Source organism: Octopus bimaculoides, chromosome 24 (genome assembly GCF_046866305.1).
Source record: "Octopus bimaculoides isolate indiv1 chromosome 24, ASM4686630v1, whole genome shotgun sequence".
Classification (NCBI taxonomy): domain Eukaryota; kingdom Metazoa; phylum Mollusca; class Cephalopoda; order Octopoda; family Octopodidae; genus Octopus; species Octopus bimaculoides.
In genome coordinates, this window is record NC_142951.1 from 299380 (window position 1) to 324433 (window position 25054).

The 25054-nt window shown below is 38.5% G+C and overlaps 2 protein-coding genes across 5 annotated transcripts in view; both read right to left on the reverse strand.

Moving 5' to 3' along the window:
* Positions 1-14467, reverse strand: part of LOC106871701 (G protein-coupled receptor dmsr-1) — a 269255-nt gene extending 254788 nt beyond the window's left edge. The window contains exons 1-3 of one of the 4 annotated variants that reach the window (XR_016238225.1): positions 11994-14109; positions 9589-9608; positions 5565-9120 (exon numbers count right to left, since the gene is read on the reverse strand). The gene's annotated coding sequence lies outside the window, so the exon portion shown is untranslated. Of the gene's footprint in view, positions 1-5564; positions 9121-9588; positions 9609-9776; positions 10029-11993 lie in introns of those variants that run through there. The other 3 variants (XM_089341139.1, XR_016238224.1, XR_016238223.1) reach the window with 3 other exon arrangements.
* Positions 14468-17160: 2693 nt separating this feature from the next.
* On the reverse strand, positions 17161-23454 carry LOC106869559 (acetylcholine receptor subunit beta). Its single transcript, XM_014915348.3, has one exon. The coding sequence runs from the start codon at positions 20441-20443 to the stop codon at positions 19100-19102; it is 1344 nt and encodes a 447-aa protein (XP_014770834.1). The 5' UTR covers positions 20444-23454; the 3' UTR covers positions 17161-19099.
* Positions 23455-25054: the final 1600 nt, after the last annotated feature.

Sequence of the window (25054 nt, forward strand, 5' to 3'; positions counted from 1 at the left end):
GCATGGAGTTCTTCTGCTGCACGACAACGCTTTCCTTCATATCGCCAATATGACCAAGGAAGCCATTCAAACGCATGGCTGGGAAGTGCTGCCACATCCGCCGGACTCTCCTGATTTGGCACCAACGAATTTCCACCTCTTTCCATCTCTCCAAATGCTATGCGCAGAGTTTCATTTAATATCGATGCAGAATTGAGAGCTTGGTTGGATCAATTTTACGAGTCACAATCAGGTGATTTCTACCAACGAGGTGTTGAAAATCTTGTTGAACGTTGGGAAGAAGTTGTGAACAACAAGGGTGAATACATTATTGATTAATTAGTTGTTATTTTTAATTAAACCTTTTAAAAAATTCTAATTCAAATAAACGGCGAGAACTTAGTTGCCAACCCCAAAAATGCTGTAGCCACAGCATGGCCGCAGCTATACCTCTCGTCATCAGGTATGTCTCTAGCCATCAGGTGTATCTCTAGTAACCAGGTGTATCTCTAGTCAGGAGCCACCAGCTCAACAAACAGAAGAAACTGGGTGAAGTTAACGTTACACCGTTTGCTTCAAGAACATTAGTGGGTGGGGAGCTACACGGAAATCAATGGAAATGGTTTCTGCGTAGGATTGAAACCAAATGGTCGCAAACACCGTTTCCTGTTCAGAGTCTCACCTCGAAACATCGTCACAAAACTTTCTAATTAAAGCGTTTCAAGTGACGAAGTATTTACACCTTCTGGTTGCAGTGAATTAGGAAACGTGTCCCGAATTTCGAATCAGGTTAATTGGACAATAAGATGAACGACGTTTAAACTTACTCCTCACCATCATCATCAGTATCATCATCATTATCAACAGCGACTACAACTACTACTACTACTACTAACAGACTTCAAGTAGGTGATGAGGAAAGTTGTTAAGATAAATGAAGAGATTTGTAATGGCTGTTCATTTATCTTTTTAGCTTTTACGGTTGTCTTTTAATTAGTAGCATAAAGACCACCTGATCTTGGCCCCGCTCTCTCGCTCTCTCTCTTCTCTCTCTCCCTCTCATACATACACACTTTCCTCACTCTTTCTTCTTTCTGTCATACTCGTCCCTCTTTCTTTTCCTCATCTTCCAATTCTGTCTTTCTTTCTTTCTCTCTCTCTCTCTCTCTCTCTCTCTCTCTTTCTCTCTCTTTCTCTCTCTCTTTCTTCTTTTTCTGTTTGAGTGGCGAGGTGAGGAAACACAGAAAAAGAAAGAAAACTAAAGAGGGGGAGGGTAAAAGTTAGAGAAACAAAACCAAAGACGGGCAAGTTTAATGGATGGCAGCCGTAACATTACGTCAGGTCAAGTGGTCTACTGCAACTTCACGGCTGCATCCCCCAAGGCGACGCTCTACAGGTCCATTAAGCATCACTGTATATAATATGCGCCATATCTATATACATACTTTTTAAGTAAGCAACACTTTAATGTTTGAATTTGTTCCAAATTATAAGGTTAATATTTTCTATTAAACCGTTCGAAACGGACGGGTGCCGTTCTGTTTATTTTGCCAATTTGTCTCAGAGCGTTTCCACCCTACTTAATTATTCTGTATGTCTTTTTGTATTTGAAAGTTCATTCTGATGACAAAGGAAAATTAAAACAACAAACAGAGAGGGAGAGAGCGTCAGACAGAGATGCTAAATGGAGGTGAACTGTAATGAATTGATTGCTTTTGCTTTGAAGTCGTCCATATTTTAATCAAAATGAAACGAAATTTTTATCAGAAATTATATTTATTTTATCAATTACACACACAAACACACACACACGCACACACACACACAGACACTCATAAAGGTATATGAAACTAAATACTAAACGTTCACGTATAGATACTTCCATTTTTTTCTTTCTTTTTCGTTTTTCCATGCCTTCTGAAGTTAACCATTCTTCGTTTTTTCCAAGTAAAGGAGAACAGATTCACTCATAAACATATTTCGCCATGATAGATCGCTGACCACTACATTTATATTTTTTTCTCTTTATTTCTTTCTGTGTTCCTTTCAGTTGAAGAGCGTAGCTCGAAACGTCAAAGACTTTCTCTATTCCCGAGCGTTAAACTAATACATCTATTTGTTGTTTACACCACCTGTCTTCGTCTGTTGTTTTTTTTTCGTAAATTCTCCCATATATATATATATATATATATATATATATATATATATATATATATATGCACCATTTTCTATCATTAACCATTTTCTATTATTAACACGACTATCGGCATTTTTGACGACACGGGTATGCTAGTATTTTCTATAGATTTCTAAATATAAAATATGCTTGGCGGTGTATTGAGGTTTGGGGGGGGGGGGTATTAAGACATCATCGATTGGCAAGAATAGAAAGAAGGAAGAGAGAAGGAAATACAGATAGATGGGGGAGTGAGATATACATACAAAGATAGATAGATAAATATTTAGAGAGAGAGGGGGGAGGGGGAGAGAGAGAGAGGGAGAGAGAGAGAGAGAGAGAGAATGAGAATATGAAAAGCAGTGAGAGGGAGAACATGAACAAAGGTGAAAGCTTCTTGCGTGGCTGGGTGGGTGGCTGGGTGGCTGGCTGTAGGTATGGAGTTATTAGTTCGATGATTGATCGGATCGGTAATTAGACGCCGATCGAACTAAAGTGTCTGGTCGAGGTCAGATGAGTAGAGTTCGGGTGGGGGAACCGGGTAGACTTGTAACTTTCTTAATTAAAAATTCTTATTGCTTAGCATTCATTAAGGATCATTATGACTTTATATTCAGTTTCCTGTGGCGGCGGCGGCGGTGGTGGCGGCGGTGGTGGTGGCGGCGGCGGCGGTGGCGGTGGCGGCGGCGGTGGCGGTGGCGGTGGCGGCGGCGGTGGCGGTGGTGGTGGTGGTGGTGGTGGCAGCGAAGTTATTCCAGCCGTGACCATCCCTGGTTATTTTTTCTCAAGGTTAAGCTTTTCTTAGACTACATATTACAGTTTACATTTCACTTCCCTTACATTGCAAATGAATATCACTTCCGGAAATGCATGCACACCACAAGATCACAAGAAGAAGAAGAAGAAGAAGAAGAAGAAGAAGAAGAAGAAGAAGAAGAAGAAGAAGAAGAAGAAGAAGAAGAACATCGACAAAATGGAGGAGGAGAAAAACAAACGAAATCTGTGTACAAGAAGTAAAGACCGTATAAGAAACACGACTGCCATGTTCGTTTGCATACCAAAGACGGTTTTGTGTCTGTATTGGGTTTTTTTATCTGTAGTCACCTCCCCACCCTTACCCCTGGCACCATCCCCTCTATCTCCATCAACCTCTCACGTTGCCTCCTCATCCACTCCCACTTCCTTTCCTTTTTAACCCCTAAAAACCACTCTCTTTGCTTACAGACACTAACCACCCGCTGTGTCTATCGCCATCACCGCTGGCTTTTATAATTTAATCCCTCCTTCTCAACCTCCTTTCACACGGTGTACACCCCCACCCCAACTTCTCTACCACCACCATACTCTGCCATTCTTGGATCTACCTATTCCTTGCCTGTATACTGTCCTTCTACCTGGTCCCCAATTTAACGAACCGAAACACGTTTTATTCTCGAGCGAAACAAACTATATTTTGTTGGACTTACGGTTATTGATTGAATAAGAAAAATAGATTGTATAGGATAATATAAAGGTTGTACCATCATTATGATCAAGGACTGTCGAAAAAATTCTTTACCGATTAAATAAAGATTTTATGGTTTTAACCTCAATAAAAGGTTAAAACAATTTATATAAAATTTTTCGTTATATTTAATTCTCTTTCGAACCAATCGTTCAAATTATTTTCCTTAAAAACCAATCAAATACTTTCTCTATTCAAGTTTACATCAACTTTATGGAATATATGTTGCTATGTGGATGCGTTTAGTGAATACAATTTTAAGTCCTTCTTTTAAAATACTGTCATTTTTTGACGGCACAAATATAACATCAGAAACATTTTCAAACTTTGGCACAAGGCCAGCAGTTTCGGAGAAGGGACTAAGTCGATTAGATAGCCCCAGGACTCAACTAGTATTTATTTCATCACTTCCCAAAAGGATGAAAGGCAAAGTCAGTCTCGGGGAAATTTGAACTCAGAACGTAAATACGGACGAAACGCCGCAAAGCATTTTGCTCGGCATGCTAACAACTCTGCCAGCTCACTGTCAAACTAATATGAGAAATAACCCTTTCTACTTTAGACACAAGGAAAGAAGTCTAACAACTCTGCCAGCTCACTGTCTAACATGAGAAATAACATGAGACATAATGTCGTCTATAATGTGACAAATCTAGCGTTTCTTACTCTTGGAATCAAAGATTTGAATTATGATGTCGTTGTTCTTTATGACTAAATCAACCATGATGTAAGTTATATTCTATTAAATTCCAGATGGCGACACCATCTTTACACAATGACTGGAGGAGTTTTCATATTATCACTCCAACTACAAGATATAGCAACCAAATCTCCCTCAGATCACATCCTAATGTTTTAGAAAATGATGCATCAATCTGCAATGATTGAAAGCAATGAGTGTTTAAGCGGTTTGCTCGATTAACAACAAATAGCAGCTAAATCTCCCTCAGATCACGCCATACTGCATCACGTGGTCTGCATATATTGTATTTAAGGAAGACACTGGATGGTCACGGCTAGAAAGTCTTTGATCCTAGGTCTACTTGATCTAGATTAACCTGGCACAACAGCAACAACAACAGCTAAATATGCATCAATGGTTTTCTAATTCTTCTCGTCTGTCATGAGAGAGGAATTTAAGTTACACAGATTACAATTGAGAAGTTTTCAATTATTTGATGCCGCCATCTTTCTTATTAAAATTATTAAAACAGTCCAACGGCGAAATGTCAGATTGGAATCTTTATGCAGAGTTTATCAACGGACAACTTGTGTGTGTGTGTGTGTGTGTGTGTGTGTGTGTGTGTGTGTGTGTGTGTGTGTGTGTGTGTGTGTGTGTGTGTGTGTGTGTGTGTGTGTGTGTGTGTGTGTGTGTGTGTGTGCATTGTTAACGGCGTAAGAACTTAAAAACTTCGAGTGACATGAATTAATTTGTTTTTAACAGAGGGACTTGAAATAGATAAAGCTATAAACAATTAGTGTAAATATTAGGTTTAACAAAAACTATCTTCAGAGGTCTTTTAACGCAGCATCTGCACGAGATGTTATTTATAGGTTTTCTACTTTGAGTTCAACCGTTAAAACAAATTACATACATATATGTATATATATATATATATATATATATATATATATATATATATATATATATATATATATACACACACACACACACACAATTGCAGCGTGGAAGATGTTTGTAGGCCATTCAAGAACATACAAAACCGCTAGATTCACTTCAATATTTAAATTTCATTTGTATCAAAATGTTTTCGTCGTTTTGAAACCGCGACCTCTTCACTGACAAAACTTCATACTGCATCTGAGAAAATAACAGTTCATGATATACATACATATATATATATATATATATATATATATATATATATATCGAGAGAGAGAGAGAGAGAAGTTTCCAAATTATGGTTGTTAGGAATATAGAATCCAAGTGGGCACCGTATCTAAATTTATTATACACACACACACACTCATATATATATATATGTGTGTGTGTGTGTGTGTGTGTGTGTGTGTGTGTGTGTGTGTGTGTGTGTGTGTGTGTGTGTGTGAATATATAAAAACAAAAAGATAAAGAGAGCAAAGGTAAGGTTGAAGAATTTTATGGATAGAGTCTTACAGCTGTTGCTGGGAAGATCCAGTACTGCCCTTCATCGGAGACAGAAAAAATAAAGTAATCTATTATTATATCCATAGGCGGATATTTTTAGTATGAAGTGGTAAAGAGTGTGATGTGCTGAAAAAAGAGAGAACAGTTAAATCCAATACCCTCCTCAACCTTATATATATATATATATATATGCATATATATATGTATACATATACACATACATACCTATATGTCCATCTATCTATCTATCTACCTATCTATCTACGTATTTGTCTACCTATCTGCCTATTTTCTACCTATCTATCTCCCTATCTATCTATCTCCCTATCTATCTATCTATCTCCCTATCTTCTTATCTATGTAAATGTAAATCAGTGTATACAGCATTTCTCATGGTCTTTGGATCAACTTTCATGTCTATGGACAGTTTTCTCATGGACGTTGTTAGGTCTTTCGAAATTTTGGTTTCGAGAGATTTAAGAAGTACATTATCCCTTCCTCAGTTTTTCTTGATGCCTCCAATATCCAGCATTCCATTCTTAACGTTGTAGACAGTATTTTTTCCGTGGTATGTCTAAGTATTTCATTTATTTTCATTTTGTGTTCCTCGCTGATGAAAGAAGAATCCTTTTCGGAATAATCCAGAAATCGTAACCGATTCGGGGACGACTATATTTTTATGAATTTCTGTCAGCTTGCTCTCCTCGTTTCGACACGCGGTGTAATAATAGAAGTGAAAATATGTTATGTGGTCAGACGATTTAGCGTCTATTTTTCAGCATATTGGCAAAGAAATTTTTTTCTTTTTGCCCTTATTTATAAATATATACATGTATGAGTATATATATATATATATAAACAAATAGTAAATGAATATACGCATGTGAACACACACATTCACACACACTCGTAAAGAAAATTACCCCACGCAGCTTCTGTCATCGATCACATCCATACAAGCCTCTAATTAATTTTTTTGTAACTAAACACTTTCAAACTTCGGATACTGGTAGAATACATATATGTATACACACAATCATACATATACACATACACACACATACATACGTGTGTGTGCGCATGTGTTAAGTATGCATGTGTATATATATATATATATATATATATAGATATAAATATATATATGTATATAAATATATCGCTTGACTGACCACACGACTAGCTAAACAGTACAATTCTTAATCAACACACTCCACTCCACCATCGCATTGTCTGAGGATACAAGGAGGTGGTGGATGTTAGAAACATGATTTCTTTGTTGGTTGAAAATTTAATGGTTCATTCTTAATTAATTTCTCTTGTCAAGCTCTTCTCTTTCCTTCTTCCCTCTCTCTCCCTCCCTCTTCCTCTCTTTCAACCAAGTTTTTATATTTATTTCTCTATCAATAAACATATTTGCGCGCGCGCGCGCGGTCAAAACTTGGCAAAAGAGTAATGACAGACAGAAGAAACCTCACTAAAAATTTCCTACTCTTCTGGGTAAACGAACTGGTTTTTAGTTCCTCTTTGTAGTGCAGTAAACATCGTCGCTTCTCCCAATTCAACATTGCATGGTTGATACACATTGTCAGCATTAAGGCTGCTTTGCTTTCTATGTAACCTGTTCAATATCGATGACTCTAACATTATTTCAAACACTTTTCACTAATCAATTCATTGCCATGCTATGCTTGATTCTCTTCCCTTGTTTGCTGTCTCCAATAATTGTCCGCTACACCAACGGTGCTTCTTCATAATCGTCCATCATTTTATGATTCCGCTGGGTAAGATGTTATCGCTTCCCCCTCTCAATAGGCCAACCTGTTGGAGATTAGAGATGAAACGGTTTTCGAGAGTGTTTTGTAAACAGGTTATTGTTTGACTGTTCGTTTTATTGAGGCTCCCTTCTTGATCTTTGTTTTGAGTGGGAATCAGGCCTGCGTAAATCAATTTGTTTCCACCCCCATCAGATGTTAATTCCATTCTTTTAGAAATTACATTGATTGTATGGACGAGGGAGAAGTACTTCAAGGGATTGTTCTCCTTATTAAATAGACATAAGGTCTGGTTCTCTCACATAAATAATGCAGAGAGACAGGAAATACTTCCATTCTTCTATTCTTTTATTCGTTTACTTGCTTCAGTCAGTTGAGTGCGGCCGTGTTGGAGCACCGCCTTTAGTCAAACAAATCGACCCCAGCACTTATTCTTTGTAAGCCGAGTACTTATTCTATCGGTCACTTTTGCCAAACCGCTAAGTTACAAGGACGTAAACACACCAATATCGGTTGTCATGCGATGGTAGTGAGGGGACAAACAGACACACAAACATATATATATATTCCAATGATTTGAAACAAGTAATAGATAACAGATTTATCTTTTGCAGTTATTATTATTATTATTATTATTATTAAGACTTTGTAAAAATGTCTGTTAGACATCTGAAAAGTTAAAACTTTGTAGCTGCGTCTATCATTCATTCATTCGATAAACCATTCCTTCCACTGCTATTTCTGAATCTTTCACAAAAATCACTAAATAGTTTTTCAGGAACTCTTCTTTGCAATTCTAACATTTCCTATTGCTTACTATTTCACCATGTTCCATGTTCTCTCGTGTTTTTTGGTAATTTCATTCCTTCATCACCTGTCCTACCAATTCTGTCAAGTACTTCTTTTGTTCGTCTTTAAACATTCTTGCCTTTAGCAATTCATTGCGCTCTTCAAACATCTCCTGCCATGCAATTCTTCAATTTCTCATGCTTTTCGTACTGCAACTCTTTCTCTTTTACTTTTTTCTCCAGTTCTTTGAAATATTGGTTTCGCATCAAACAGTTTCTTTTATTTCTTTTATTTTTTTACTCCTGTTTCTCAGAATTTTTCTTTCTCTGCTCTTTTGTTTCATATCTCCTTTTGTCGTTGATATCATTAACAACGGCTCAAAAATATCTTATTGTTCCCCCCTCTCTCTCTCTCTCTCTCTGTTATTCATATTATGTGGGGGGGGGGCGTGTGTGTCCACGTGCGCCTTTGTGTTTGTATTAGCCATTCACCGATAAAAAACTGGTGTTGGTATGTTTATGTCTTTTGTTACTCAGCGGTTCGTTAAAAAGAAACCGATAGAATAGACACCAATCTTAACATAAGTACTTGGATCGATTCAATCAACCCTTGAAAACAGTGTTCCAGCATGGTCGCATTCCGTTGACTGAAACAAAAGAATACACACGTACACATGTCAGGTCGGATTCTGCACAGTTTCCACCTACGATATTTACCTCGCAGGAGACATTTCCAAGATGCTGCACTATGAGATCGAACCGTGAAGAGATTCCTGGAGGCAAAAAGAATGGGAAGAGATATGAAAGAATTTTGGAGAAGGAAAAATAAATAAATGCCGAGGAACGGGACATAGCAAAGTAGAAGAGGATATTAAAAAGAATATATATTTTTCTTTTATTTGTTTCAGTCATTTGACTGTGGCCATGCTGCAGCACCGCCTTTAGTCGAACAAATCGACCCCAGGACTTATTCTTTTGCCGAACCGCTAAGTTACGGGGACGTAAACACACCAACATCGATTGTCATGCGATGGTGGTGAGGGGACAAACCTAAACACATAAACATATATATATATATATATATATATATATATATATATATATATATATGTACAACGGGCTTCTTTCAGTTTCCGTCTACCAAATCCACTCACAAGGCTTTGGTCGGCCCGAGGCTACAGTAGAAGACACTTGCCCAGGGTGCCACGCAGCGGGACTGAACCCGGAACAAAGCTACTTACCATACAGCCCACTCCTGCGCCTATAAATGAATAACATAAAATTATAAAAAATAATGTAATAATATATAAAAACAGCATATATATATATATGTACACACATACGCACACACACATGCGCTTATACACACGCACACTCAGAAACATCCGCAATGTTGGTTATATGAATATATTTAAAGAAAGAGAAAAAATATAAAAATAATTGAACGAAACAAGAAGAAATAAAAAAAGATAACATTTTTTGAAAATATTAAAAAATTAATTGAAGAGGGAAATACAGAATAATGTAAAGGAGGGAAGGAAAGGGGAGGGGAAAGGCATTGAAGTCGGTTGGGGGGTGGGGCATTTGGCTTCTGCTGGGAAAAAAAGATGTCCCGAATTCTTTCGACAATCAGGATTTTTATCTTTGAAAATTATGTAAATCCAGAGACTGAACCGTTTTCCTGTCGGTAAAAGACAAAAAAAAAATATGTTATCTGAGCATGCGCATTAATTGGCGTTTTCCTTCGTAATAAATGAAATTATGGTCCAACATCTGTTAACCGTCATCTTTTTCATTACCTTTTTTTTCCTTCTTTCTTTCGTTTTTTTTTTATTATTTATTCATACATTTTTGTTCTCAATTTTTTTTTGATGTGCGGGGGGGGGGGAGCAATGATGGTCTTCTACTTGTTATCGATATTTTCATCGTTTTAAGTAATATCTTTAATTTACTGCAACCATATCTCGATAAATTACAAATTTACATTAATTTATTCAAATTCATGATTTGGGTTTTTTTTTCTTTCGATCTGTTTCCCTTTTTTTTTTTCTCTGTGGTTCTTTATTTTGCTTTGAAGAAATTTTGTTTCGTTTTGGCTTTATTTGAAAGTTAGGTTGTTATGCACAAGATCGTCGTTTCGGTTCCTGGGCCGGGCATTGCGTTGTATTCTTGAGCAAAACACTTCATTTCACGTTGTTTCCGTCCACTCAGATACGAGTTGTGGATCTTATTTCAGACGTTCTCATCGGTTCTTCACTTCGTTTGCCGACAGCTTTTTAAAAAATCACTGAAATTCAGCTTAATTCCCACTACCTCCACTGCCCTCTCTCCCTCGCACCAAGTAGTTTGTCCATGAATTTGAACACTGCACCTCCATTCCGTCAAAAACTGAAGACGTGTTAGCATTTTGTGCTTCTCTCATTGGAGGCCAACGAACGGCTTTCCTACTTTCGTTGCCTTTTTGTTTCGTGTTGAATAAACTGTCGAACGTCTCCTCTTATCTCACAGTTCTGCCATCTTTCATACAACCTTTTTTTTTTTACTCTAACAGCCTTCTCTGTCTCCTCCTTCCTCTATCCTCCCTCATTTTCTCACTTCCCTTCTCTCTCTCTCTATCTCTCTCTCTCTCTCTCTCTCTCTCTCCACGTTCCCTCTCTCTTCTTTCTCTTGCTCTCCCTAGACTAGAAAAGTCTAAAATTATTTATTTCGTAAAAACTAAAAACATTTTTAAAGACCCCCCCCCACACACACACACACCATATAATATTTCCAGTGCTTTCTCGAATTCTCACTTATCTACTTTTCAAAACCTATAATTGAAGTCTCTTTCTACGCTGAAAACTATTCGTTGAGGTTTGATTTGAGGAGATTTGGCCGCTATTTTTAGTAGACCAACAGACTACGCACAGGTTCCATCACTGGCTTCATTTACAAATGGCTTTCATCGGTTTTAACGATGAGTTTTCAGTTGTTCGACCAACTGAACTTCCTCTGACCCTTATAATTAACATGAAGTGGATGACGATGCTACATGTTCCCTTAATGTAACTCTTTCTTCCTGTTTCTGTTGTACCTGTATTTCAAAGGGCCATCCTTATCATAATCTGTATCACGCTGAATCTTCCCGAGAACTACGTTAAGGGTGCACGTGTCTGTGGAGTGCTCAGCCACTTGCATGTTAATTTCACGAACAGGCCGTTCCCTTGACTGGATCAACTGGAACCCTCGTCGTCGTAACTGACGAAGTGCCACGATATATATATAATATATATAGAGAGAGATAGATAGAGAAATAGAGAGAGAGAGAGACAGACAGACAGACAGACAGACAGACAGACAGACAGACAGACAGACAGACAGACAGACAGACAGACAGACAGAGAAAGAGACAGACAGAGACAGACAGACAGACAGAGACAGACAGACAGAGACAGACAGACAGAGACAGACAGACAGAGACAGACAGACAGAGACAGACAGACAGAGAGAGAGAGACACAGAGAGAGAGACAGAGAGAGAGAGATAGAGAGAGACACACACACACAAAGAGAGAGAGAAGCACACATACACACATACAGATAGATAGATAGATAGATAGATAGATAGATAGATAGATAGATAGATAGATTGACAAAGTTGTGAATACCTCTATAAGTGTATGTGTACTCCTAGTTCACTTTTATTTCACTCCAAATAAACCCGCATCGCTTTTGTCTCCCATTTTTTCTTGTCTGATGTCTGTATCCTGTTATTTATTTTTTTTTCCCGGGCGGTGCGTCAGCATGGCCGCAGCTTTAAGCTAAAACTATAAACAAACAAACCAGTTACACGCTTAAAGGGAGGTCACTGTGTTGTAAGGGAGAGAAGTTACGTCCCTTGAAACTTCCATAATTCTGCAAAACCTTGTTATCTATATTTTACCATTTTTTGATGATCTAATTTAGTTTAGTAAAATTCCTTATTAATCAATATAGGGAGCTAGAATAGCTAATATATAAAATTCTTAGGCACAGATGTGGAAACGTGATTGTATAAGCTGGATTTCGCAACAGCAACAAACATAAATAATACAGTGCTGAAAAGTGAAGTGTGCAACATTGTACGAGTTGGCAGTGAACTCCTCCAGAAGCACTCCCTTCTTGATGATCTCCTCCCATACAGCCCCCAAAAAGCTAGGCTCTCTTACCTCAGAGAAGATCTGAATGGAAAGCACTCAGCAGACAATAAAAAGACTATGTATGAGTATGTTGCTTGAAGAAGACAGTAGAATTGACTCGAAGCGCAGCCCCTCTTGGATACAAGACCACATCATATCACACTTTGAGGGCTATGCGTTTGCAATCCAGGAACAGGAGATTGCCACAAAGTACCTGGTGAACAAGAGAGACAGTGACTCTCTTGTAATCCCAAGGTGCAACCGCTTACCTTTCAAGTGCAACCGTAGCGTCATTATATATTCATTTATAGGTACAGGGAGCTCTTCCAACTTCTTAAGGATATCATATCAGACTGCAAAACCAACACCAGCCTCTCTGCGCTCCTCCTTCTGCCTTCCCTTCCAAAAAAAGGTGTATCCACCTCCTACTTCCTCAAGCTGACCATCATCTTCTAGACGAGTCTCTGAGAGTGCAGCTATATCAATTTTATAACGGTTCAGCTCACGAGCAACAAGTGCAGGCCTACAATCACTCTTGTTGTCCAACAGGGTGCGCACATTCCAACATGAAATGTTTAAGTTCCGTCCAGATTTTATAAATAAAAGACTCTTTGTTTTTCGAGCGCAGGATGGACATCCGTCAGTCGCACTAAACTGACAAAGACAGGCAATTTTTGGTTCACCTTTTCTAGAACCTTCCCGGTCTCCGGGTGAGCAGTACCCTCTCCAAATGGAGCTGCTCAGACACCCATGCAGCAACCGAATCCTACCGCTGTCTTGGGCGACAAGGAGACGACTTTATATCTAGTATGGGCCGCCTACGTGCAGGTCGCTGACTACATGCTTCTAACCCATCAGGTCTGCATGCTTCACCACCTTCCCATCGCCGCAGGACTTCCGAATAAATATATATATATATATATATATATATATATATATATATATATATATATATATAAAATAAAAATGTATACTAAAAATGAAGAACATATATACTAAAAATAAGATAAATATATATATAGGAAAAAAAAAACGCACATGTCGAGCAGAGGTCGGCAATACCTGTGCTGAGTTTTAGGTCCACTGAGGCTTGCACAACACCTCATAGACCCTCTCCACTTTATTGACATTATCCAGAGACAAGCCGGAGCAAGATGCCTGGTGCCAATATAAGTCGCAGGCTCAGGGATGTGGGAGCGCCGTAATCTCTAGCACAGACCAAAGATCCCCAAAATGTCCAATGCCACTCCCTGCATATATTTGGTTTTATATCAGAGTGACCTTCTCCTAGAGACATGCTTCAACAAAAGCTGAGGGGTGCCTCACTCCCAGTGGTCTTTCAGCACGCCGGACACCATCCCGGAATTTCTGCGTACCCGTGCTATTGCTAGATAGCCGTTGAGCCTGCACTAGGTCCATCCGAGCTTTCGACAGGTCTTGTTTTAAATCCTGCTGGGTTTCTAGCAACCCTCCTCACCAGGGTAGCCTGGTGGGGGTGCCAGTTTAGTCGCCGGCAACCCGACCATGCAACAGGTTGTACGGGATTACATGTTACCAGTAGCACTTATGAGAGCCTCATACGTGACCTGACATACATACATACATATATACATACCAGTGGCGTGCGGTGACTTCCAGGGTTGGGCATGCAATGAATTTCTCACACACACACACACACACACACACACACACACACACCCGGACAATTTTTCAGTAAAAAAATGTTCGTATTCCTCCGATTTACATATGGGAGATTCTGAATATGCAATTACCCCCGTATGACCTAGAATAAGCAGGGAATAAAAAATGGCTCTGTAACGATGAGCCTGAAATAAGTGTAGTTTGTATTTTTCTCTCTGTTCGAAACCTCAGTACTTTCTCATCCTCAGTCTCCCTTAAAAATGTCTAAAAATCATAAGTGAAATGTAATAAAGAGGAAATTGGATTCTGTTAATATTTTTGCATATTCGGAATCTCTGTTAAAGGTAGGAATCCGAAAAAAAATTTTCATAAAATTTCGTTTTTCAAAGAGGTGCGATTCTGCATTAGCCCCTATACCTATTGGTTCAGCTGAATCAATTTGAAATGATTTAATAAAGAGAACACATTTAGTTACATTATATGGCCATGGTTTTAGATCGTTACGCTCTGGAAGACAAGTCAGGTGCTTTATCATGCTACTTGTCAATTCCGGGAAAATTATTGATACTCAAGCAGACTGTTCTGAGACTTACTAAACTCCGTATATTAAAAGACTACGTCTAACGCACACACATTGAAAATACACGCATATACATGAATACACACACAATGAAAGACACCGAAAATTCAACATTGTAAAAAGCCTCCCCCCCCCCCAAAAAAAAAACTGTTGTGGTAGACGTCAACATCTCTGAGATTGAAACAAGACATTTACGGCCGTAAATAGACTACACCCAGCAGCACAGAAAGGTAAACCTATGTAGGTTAGGTTTAACGAAGAAGTCGAACCATTTCTCCTGCGAAACAATACTGATGGTCGAACCTTACGTTAAAATGTTATTTACCTAATTTCTAAATTAATTCAATTCTTCGATCTTTCTAGGCAAATATATCTATCATATTTTCATAGAAATCTTCTCTTTTGATCAATAGTTGTAATAAATCTTTTTCAATTGACATTAGTGCTAACCCAGACAGTCTTCTTTCTCCTGTCGCATTTCTTTGGTATGTTTTGATTCTACTTAATGCTGAAAAGGATCGCTCTACAGAAGCAGTGGTAGACAGAATTGTCAAAATCAACTTGCACAGATTGAAGAGTTCTGGCATAGCTTCAACAAGGTCACTGCTGTAAATGTAACTCATTAAATGACTTACACTTCGCATTTTAAAATCTTTCATTGGATACATCACATTGAACTCACTTTGTAATCATATTACATCAAAATATCTGCCATAAGTCATTTTTAAAGAATCTAAAGAGTCCACAGGAAATTGTTTGCAATACTCATCAACTTTGTTGGAATTCAAAAGTTCCATGAATTTAAACTCTTCTAAGGATGAATATCGTGCTTTTATTTGGTCAATTACTGTACTGATAATTTTGTTATAAAGCAGTCTATAATGTCGTTGGGGCTCAATAGATATATTCTTGGATCTCTGAATTCCGATTCCTGCATCGACTCCATATTTTCCCCCTAACATATCATAAAAGATTTTTAAATTATCAAGTTTGTTTTCGAGTACAGTTCTAGTTTTATCTATTTGCTCTTTACAATACACTATGTCATGACTTTTACTCTGGAGGATGTTAAATAAGACGTCAGTAAAAGAAAAAAAATATCACTGAATACTTCTAACAAAAATAAGAAATGAGGAGCTTTTAAAGTGTGTAAGAATCCAATTGCTGAATTTAAGGTGGTATCATCAAATGCTTCAGGATTTTTAATGATGTGTTCAAAAAGGTTGCACCTGAGTCAATTGCAACAAAACGAAAAAATAACGTTAGTCAAATTAATTTAAGATTAATTAGCTACTTCTGAAATAAGAAATATAATACAGATAATATTTTTGTTTTCAGAACACTCCAAAAATATAACAGTACAAACAAATGCTTTGGATGAAAAAAGAATTCAAACTTAGCGCCAGGTAATTCCGACATTTCGTCTGGCTAACGCAGGAATTATGGGATTGCTTTTAGTTGGGGTCAGAAAGTGGAACGAGGTTGGCAACAATTGTACACAAACAGAGAGAGAGAGGGGGAGGGTGTTATGTGGTCTTCTCGAAGCAAACGACCGAGTCAGTGAGAGAAGGGGAGGGGGTGTTACGTGGTCTTCTCGAAGCAGACGACCGAGTCAGTGAGAGAGGGGGAGGGGGTGTTATGTGGTCTTCTCGAAGCAGACGACCGAGTCAGTGAGAGAAGGGGAGGGGGTGTTACGTGGTCTTCTCGAAGCAGACGACCGAGTCAATGAGAGAGGGGGAGGGGGTGTTATGTGGTCTTCTCGAAGCAGACGACCGAGTCAGTGAGAGAGGGGGAGGGGGTGTTATGTGGTCTTCTCGAAGCAGACGACCGAGTCAGTGAGAGAGGGGGAGGGGGTGTTATGTGGTCTTCTCGAAGCAGACGACCGAGTCAGTGAGAGAGGGGGAGGGGGTGTTATGTGGTCTTCTCGAAGCAGACGACCGAGTCAGTGAGAGAGGGGGAGGGGGTGTTATGTGGTCTTCTCGAAGCAGACGACCGAGTCAGTGAGAGAGGGGGAGGGGGTGTTATGTGGTCTTCTCGAAGCAGACGACCGAGTCAGTGAGAGAGGGGGAGGGGGTGTTATGTGGTCTTCTTGAAGCAGACGACCGAGTCAGTGAGAGAGGGGGAGGGGTGTTATGTGGTCTTCTCGAAGCAGACGACCGAGTCAGTGAGAGAGGGGGAGGGGGTGTTATGTGGTCTTCTCGAAGCAGACGACCGAGTCAGTGAGAGAAGGGGAAGAGATTATTCCTGTTGAAAGCGGTGATTATCTCTTAAACTTATGTGATATATCTTTTGACATTATTCATTATTTTTTGATTCACACATATCACATGATTGCAACGAGTTGTATATTATGTATATTAAAAATATTTATTGTTATTAAGAAATATTGTTGAAGAGATAAATAAATATTGTTGAAATAATACAACAAAAAAGGAATGTGGGTGCCAGAGAGAAATATTTAATAAAAATATTTACTTAATACACAAGGAGAGTTTCACCACCAAAGTCAGTACAAGCAATATTTTCAGTGAATAACTCGACATTTTCAATCAAAATTATTTTTATGCACATTTACGTATTTATTATATAAATATTTTCCTATTTGTTTGATTTCATCAATATTAAGTCAGTTCGTATTGAGAGATCTCGTATTGATGAACTTCGACATTTAAATAATTGAAAAAAGAACACAATTTACAAAAGTAAACAATAGAAAACATTTAAAAAAAAAGAAAAAGAAATATATAGAAATAAAGAGACTCACAGTTACCCACGGCACCAGGAGACACTGCTGTTCTCTTCTAAAAACATTTGTTACAACCCAAAACACTCACCACATTGGAATTATACCAAAAACGACCCAACTGCGGATGATTGCAATGCTGCAACTCTCGAACAGCCTCTTCCTTCGTTCCACCTACCATTTGAAATTTCATTGAAATGGAACAGCAGTGAAGAGAAAAACTTCATTGACAAAGACACAGCTCACGGCAAACATTTTTCAAATGTTACAGGTTGAAAAATTATTTTCTATGAAGTCATCCAGCAACATGCAAGAGCTTTATTCCGTAAATATCCACAATAACATGTAGCAACGATATTCTGGGAATATTTCGATGAAACATTATTAAGGGACATGCCCAAATAATGGAATTGTCAGTTCACACTTGCAATATATATCTTGCAGAGAACTCCATGTAACTGTCTTTAGCCCCGTAAGCCATGTGTTACTCCATATTTTTGGAGAATACAAATTTATTATTCTTTAACAAGAATAGTATTGACTGTGGCTTCGAAGTTACGGTCAATACTATTCTTAAAGAATAATAAATATGTATGAGTGTAACTATATATATACATATGTATGTATGTATGTATGTATATTTTTTTAACAGCAGGACTTGAAGCAGATAAATTATAAGAAGCAACTTGTAAAATGTTGCGTTAAAAAATCTCTTGGTTGGGAAAAACGAACCCACATCTTCCGTGAACATGACAGACATTCTACCATTATGCCAATACAGCCCAACGCATTGAATTTCTTCCATTCACTTTGATCTTACCAGTTAGAATTGTAGAGTGTTTACATCATAAGAATTTAGAAACTTCGATAGAATGTGAAATAATTTTTTTTTTTTTTTTTAACAGTGGGACTCGAAGGAGATAATAGAATATAGCTTTACTTCGAGTTCCAACTCGGAAAACGATTATTTTCATATTTCTCGAAGATTCTAAATTCTTATGACGTAAATAATGTGTGTGTGTGTGTGTGTGTGTGCGTGCGCATACAAACATATATACACACACACACATATTAATGATTTTATCAAGTGGAGAGCGTGAAATAAAAACTTTATAGGTAACATTTTTTACTAAATATATAATTATGTCAAAGGGTGCGGGTTGACCACACCAACACGCTAGAAATAGATGCCAAATGGCTCTAAAAACCACTTATATATATATATATATACATAGTTATTTATGCTGATCTGACTAAAGCAACCACTCACACAAACACACACACACTTTATCTTTCTCGGAACATACACAAAATACAAGTTTCGTGTGTTTATACCGTTTCATAAAAATGCTAGATCCAAATCGTGCCCCCAGCAGCTGCGTCTCAACAATCGATCCATTATTCATTGAGAGATTTCCAAAGTCTCTACAATGTAATCACCCTTAACAAGCTGTTATTATCATTTTGCTAGAAAGAGTTTCACAACCAGTTTTAAATATACGGTGTAATGGATGCTTTTTTTGTATTTCTTTTCCAGATCTTTTGTACAATTTGTGTCTAGCTTGAAAACAGTTGAAACATTGTCCCTTCCGAGTCCTCTAAATGTTTGGTATATTGCTGACTGTTCGATAGTCAGAAAGTCTCCGACATCACCGTAAAGAAACAAAATGTAATCAAAATTTCCAGAAAGACAATCAGGCAACTGACATAGAAAAGGTAATAATCTAAAAGATCGCAAAGTTGGCGCCTGGTCTCGACTCCATCGGTGATTCTGGGTTTGTCATTGAGGTAAGACTCATGGACTCCGGCTATTACTTCTGGAGCGTCAGATTTCCACGTGTTTTTAAGCAGAGGTAAAAATAGACTTCGGGTCATGTTAACAAATGAAACCAAAGTTGCTCGCTTGTTTCTCTCGTTGTTGCAAGAGTGAATTCGCTGCAAGAAACTGCCCAAACCGTATGGGAAAGTAAACGGGTTTCTGTGGCAGTGTCTGACCCGAGTGATGAAACAGGAGAGCATGAAAGTCAAAATGCATTGTATCACATAAAGGATGACAAAGACGGCCAGGATTGAAACCTGGCCGGCACTGTGCGGTAGTATACTGCTGAAACTGTTCATGAAAACAGCGAAAGAAAGAATCAGAACATTGGAGAAGGATATTTTTTCGCCAGTGTCAACTGGTATCAAAAAGACGAGTGTTGTACAGAAATACATGAGAAGCAATGGCGATATAACAACGAGCATGTAATAAAGATAATTACGTTGGATGGTGAAGAAGAAATAGATTTTACTGGCGCAATTTTCGGTGGAGACTTTTTCGTTCATTTTCGCTTCAACCTTCAACAAATGCCAACCATCATGAATGCTAAAGTGAGACATGTTGTATGCGTTGTCAGGGTGCACGTTGATGCACACCCGGTTTTCTATGTCGGCCAGGGTGGAGAAGACGATTTCACAGACTTGGGTATCGAACGGAAAGTGAGAGACTTTGATGCGACAATGGGTCGTGTAGACGTCCGTGCTTTTCATGTAGACATCTCCGGTGTAGTCGATTCGTAACGGCTGGGATGCCATCGTGTAAGCATTAACGGCGTTGATGACCATCAGCGGCGGCGTCCATACGGAAGTAGATTTCAGAACAAGATATTCAATTCCATCGTGTTTTGAAGGATTCCACGTCAAAATTTCGTCCGTCCATTGCTGGAAAATCGAACCTTTTAAAGTGAAGATTTCATTTTTTTCGTCTATACTGACGATATAGTCGAGATAAAAAGTCACAAACAATTGAACATCATCCGATGAATTATAGAGGGGTTTGATCTCACTGTCATAGTCCTTCATTAGTTCTTTCTTTAATCGGCCCTCCGGGGGCAACTTGCTTTCTGAACAGAGAGTAGACTGTATCGACACTATTAATGCCAGCAATAGAAACGATAATGTTGGTGAGGGCGGAAACAGCGACGTTCGATCGGTCATAATTGATAGGAACGGAGTCAGTTGGAAACGAATTTGTGTAAGAATGAAAAATATATTGAAAGAGATGAAGATGGACGAGCGACAGGATGCTGGAGAAGTTTGAAAAGTGAGACATGGAAGTGTTGAAAGTATCGATAAATAGCAATAAATATATAAGAGCTTCGTGCAGGAGCTTTTTTGATTGGATAAGAAAGAAAGAAAGAAAGAAAGAAAGAAAGAAAGAAAGAAGCGTAGATACGTAAACAAAAAATATAAAAAGCAAGTATATGAAATAATTATCTAAAGATTAAAAAATCTCGTGATAAGGGTGGTGTAAGGGTGGGCGATAGAGAAAGAAAGAAAAAGAGATTGAGAGAGGGAGGAGAAAGAAATACAGAGGTAGGTAAGTGGGAGGTAGAGAGACAGACAGACAGACAGAACGGGGTGGATATTAATGGAGAATAAAGAAGTGTATTTCTATTGATTTACGAGGGACAATAATGGTGTTTTGTTAATAATAGTGTTTCTTGTTTTGTTGTCAAACAATAAGTTGTAGCTTCTCTCGCTCCTCTTTAGATCCGTTTAATCAACTTAATGCAAACACTTGATAACAAGAAAACTAATAGAAGAATTGTCATAAAGGCGGTGGCCGCAACACGGCGGTATCGGAGGACTGGTGGTGGTGGTGGCGGTGGTGGTGGTGGGACTGGTGGTAGTGGTGGTGGTGGTGGTGGTGGGACTAGTGGTGGTGGTGGTGGTGGGACTAGTGGTGGTGGTGGTGGTGGTTTTAGACGTGACGTGATTATGAGGAGCATTATTGTCATCTTCCTCTTTCTAATCATCCCCACCATCATCCCCACCATCATCATTATCATCTCCATCGTCGTCATCATCATCAATGTGGTCGCCGTCGTCGTCTCAACATCATCGACATTGTCACAAAGGTGGATTCAAAATGAAACCTGAGAGTAGAAATGGGAAGTTATAGTGTTCATGCCTTTCCACTCGGCATTAATGACAGGAGTAAAGTAAACTGGCGTCAGTTGTGTATATGTATGTATGTATGTATGTATGTATGTATGTATGTATGTACACATGTCTAGTACGACTTTAAACAACATCCGGTTGTGGGGAACCTGGTTCGAGAGTTCCACTGATTTGTGGAACATCAAATCACTTCATCGCCACTATTTTTCCCAAGAGAAATGGCACAGTTGAAAACCAAGTTCCAACAGTAAACAATGACGCCGTTGATTCCCCCAGTCCCCACCCCGCCCCAACACCTATCTTGGAACTATCCCTGTTAGAAGTGACGAAAGCCATACGGTTGCAGACATCCCGGGAGATACCAGGTTCTGAAACAGGGAAGGAGGAGCAGCGTACAGACCGAAGGCCAAGAGGCCCGCTAGTACACACACACACACGTATGTATGTATGTATGTATGTATGTATGTATGTATGTATGTGGCGACTATGACGACGATGGTGGCGCAGGTGGCACTGGTGTTGCATATGACAACAACAACAACAGCAATTCTGTTATTAACAATGCAAGTATTTTTTACCCATTTTTTTTTTTTTTATGTTTCTTTCCAGATTTATTTAGATTAATTTTCAAACGAAACATTGTTTTGTTTCCTTCTCTCAACACGCAACTCTACAACATCCGGCACACACACATCAGGCACACACCACAACGCCAACGACAGCCAACGACAACAGCACAACACTGTCACGCACACAAGACCGCCACCACCACAAAATACACGTTCATAATAACTCATCATCATCATCATCATCATCATCATCATCCATGTGACTCTAAAACGCAACCTTCAAACAAGTCCAAGCAAATTAGTCTCCAGTTGATATTCAATGCATTCACTTCACATTTCTCACAACTTTTTTATAAGCATTATATGCATGTTTGTATATGTATCTATGTACATGTGTATGTGCACATATATATATACACAGTGTGTGTGTGTGTCTACATGTATGTACATACACACATGGGCAGTCAGTTAGACAGAAGACAAACAGAGACTAAATGGAAAAAACAACAAAAGTCCTGCGGATGTTCACCATTAATATTATTAGGGTGATGTTCAAAGAAAAAGTGATATAGAATAAAAGTGTAACGTTTCGGACATAGTCTTTCATCGTATACTAGGGGAAAGTCCAAGGAGAGACAAGGAAGAGAGGAAGGAAATAAGAAACCCAGTCAAAAACGTGGTTTAATTTCACGTGCTCCCCCTCTGACTGACCGAAAGCGTGAAAGGTAATGGATATCTGCAGATTGTGACAAAAACATCTGCCACACTAGCTTTATAAAGATACCATTATCACCCGCCTAAAATATGGTAAACTATTGGTTTGGTGCTAGTGAAGTTACACAGCTGGTAACAGTATCTCTGTGTAGCTAATGTAGGGGTGTTTTGCAGCAAACTGTATGTGTATATGTATATATGCATGTTTGTGTACATACATACATATCTACAACAAATTAATAAGAATGAACAGCGGTTCAATCCGTGTGACATATGTTTCAGTAGCACAGTATCTTATTGTCTATAGGTTTATTACATCACACGTCTTCAGACACCTTGAACTGCCGAGGTAAAGAGATCGATCGCAATCGATCTCTGCTACCACGACAGTTTAGTTGCATAAAGGCATGGCAGGCATTTCATATTCTGTATTATACGCATAATCGACAAACTAGCATGCTGCTGAAACATATGTTGCACGCACTGAACTGGTGCCGTCCATTCTTATAATCTTATTTTCAATATTTACTGCATGCTATATGTAATTAATGTTACTACTCAGACTGGAATTCTGAAGGACCTGCTGTCTTTTCAGAATTGTTCCAAATGTTGCAGAGGTAAAATGGAATAATGCTAATTGATTGGTAAACTAATTCACTTATTAATATTCCCTCAGATTATCCTATTAACCAATCACATGATGGAATCCACTGAGCTAGAGACCATCACCGAGATAATCCTAACGCACTGATACCGATGTGTGTGTGTGTGTGTGTGTGTGTGTGTGTGTGTGTGTGTGTGTGTGTGTGTGTGTGTGTGTGTGTGTGTGTGTGTGTGTGTGTGTGTGTGTGTGTGTGTGTGTGTGTGTGTGTGTGTGTGTGTATATATATATATATATATATATATATATATATATATATATATATATATATATATGTGTGTATATATCTATATCTTGTTTTTTATCCTGCCTTTCTGAAATGTTTCAAAGAAATATTGCATTACTTCTGTTTACTTCTTGTTATGGTTCCTTTTTCTCTCAATTAAAAATTTGTTTCAACAATGGCAGCCCCAAAGATTTACTATTTTTTATGGCTGTGTGGAGTGGAATGAACGCGAAATCACGTGGTTAGGAAGTCCCGGTTCTTCTAAGGCGGGTTTCTAGGCTGGGTTCCAAAGATACCAGGGCAAATAATGGGATAGACTATAGGGAATTTGTGACAAAGCTAACAGAGTGAATACGTGATACGAGACGGAAAAATATGAAGGGGTGATGTTTGTAGAGGGGATGCTGTAAGGAGGGGTTAACCAGCGAATTTAGGAAGGCTCTGAAGGACACCAAACTCAACCCCTCTGGAAAACCAGAGGGGTCCATTAGATCTCAATTATGTAAGACATACCCCTTTGACAAAACCACATGTACTGATAGGGACTGAGTGGGATGTACCTTTAAACTCAGTATTAATTGTAAGACCAGAACTGTGGGGTGCATGGAGGGGGATTGTAAGAACCGGAATACAACATAGTTTTGGGGAGACGTCTGGGAGTTTCGCGGAGAGACTAAATGGACGTTGTCAGAAATGAGAAGAAACAGTCGTCTATGTTCTATCAGCATTTTAGAGATGGACATGGTGGCATGCTGGGGCGAATTAACATCGACAGTATGAGAGCTAAACATTCATGAGAGCTGTCAGATAGATAAATATGTGAAATTGTTCTTATGAATGAGACATTACCGATGCTTAATAGAAAATATACAGTCAATTACATCAACCCCAGGACATAACAGGTACTTTATTGGCCCCCAAATGGATGATAATCAAAAATGACCTCTGTGGAATTTAAAGAACTGGTAGAAATAGTGCTAAGCATTTTGTCTGACACAATCTTTCACCACAATAATAATAATAATAATAATAATGATGATGGTTTCAAATTTTGCCACAAAGGCAGCAGCTTTGAGGGAAGAGATGCGTCGATTACATCAACCCCCAGTATTCAACTGGTACTTATTTTATTGACCCCAAAAGGATGAAAGGCAAAGTTAACCCTGGCAGAATTTGAACTCAGAATGTAAAGACCGATGAAATGCAGCGAAGCAATTTCATCCAGCTTTTGCTAACAATCTGACCGATTCACAAACTTTCACCATCATGGTAGGAATAGTAAAAAAAAAAATAATAATAATAAATTAAACAAATGAAAAAAACATTAAATTTTGCAAGCTTCATTTTTTTTTTTCTTTATTTTCAATTCACTTTATTAATTTAAATGACAAAAAAATGGTTCTAGAAAGGAAAGGTTAGGGTATAGAGGTGGGATAGGGTAGGGGGGAGACAGAGGCCATCCAATGGGAAAAGAT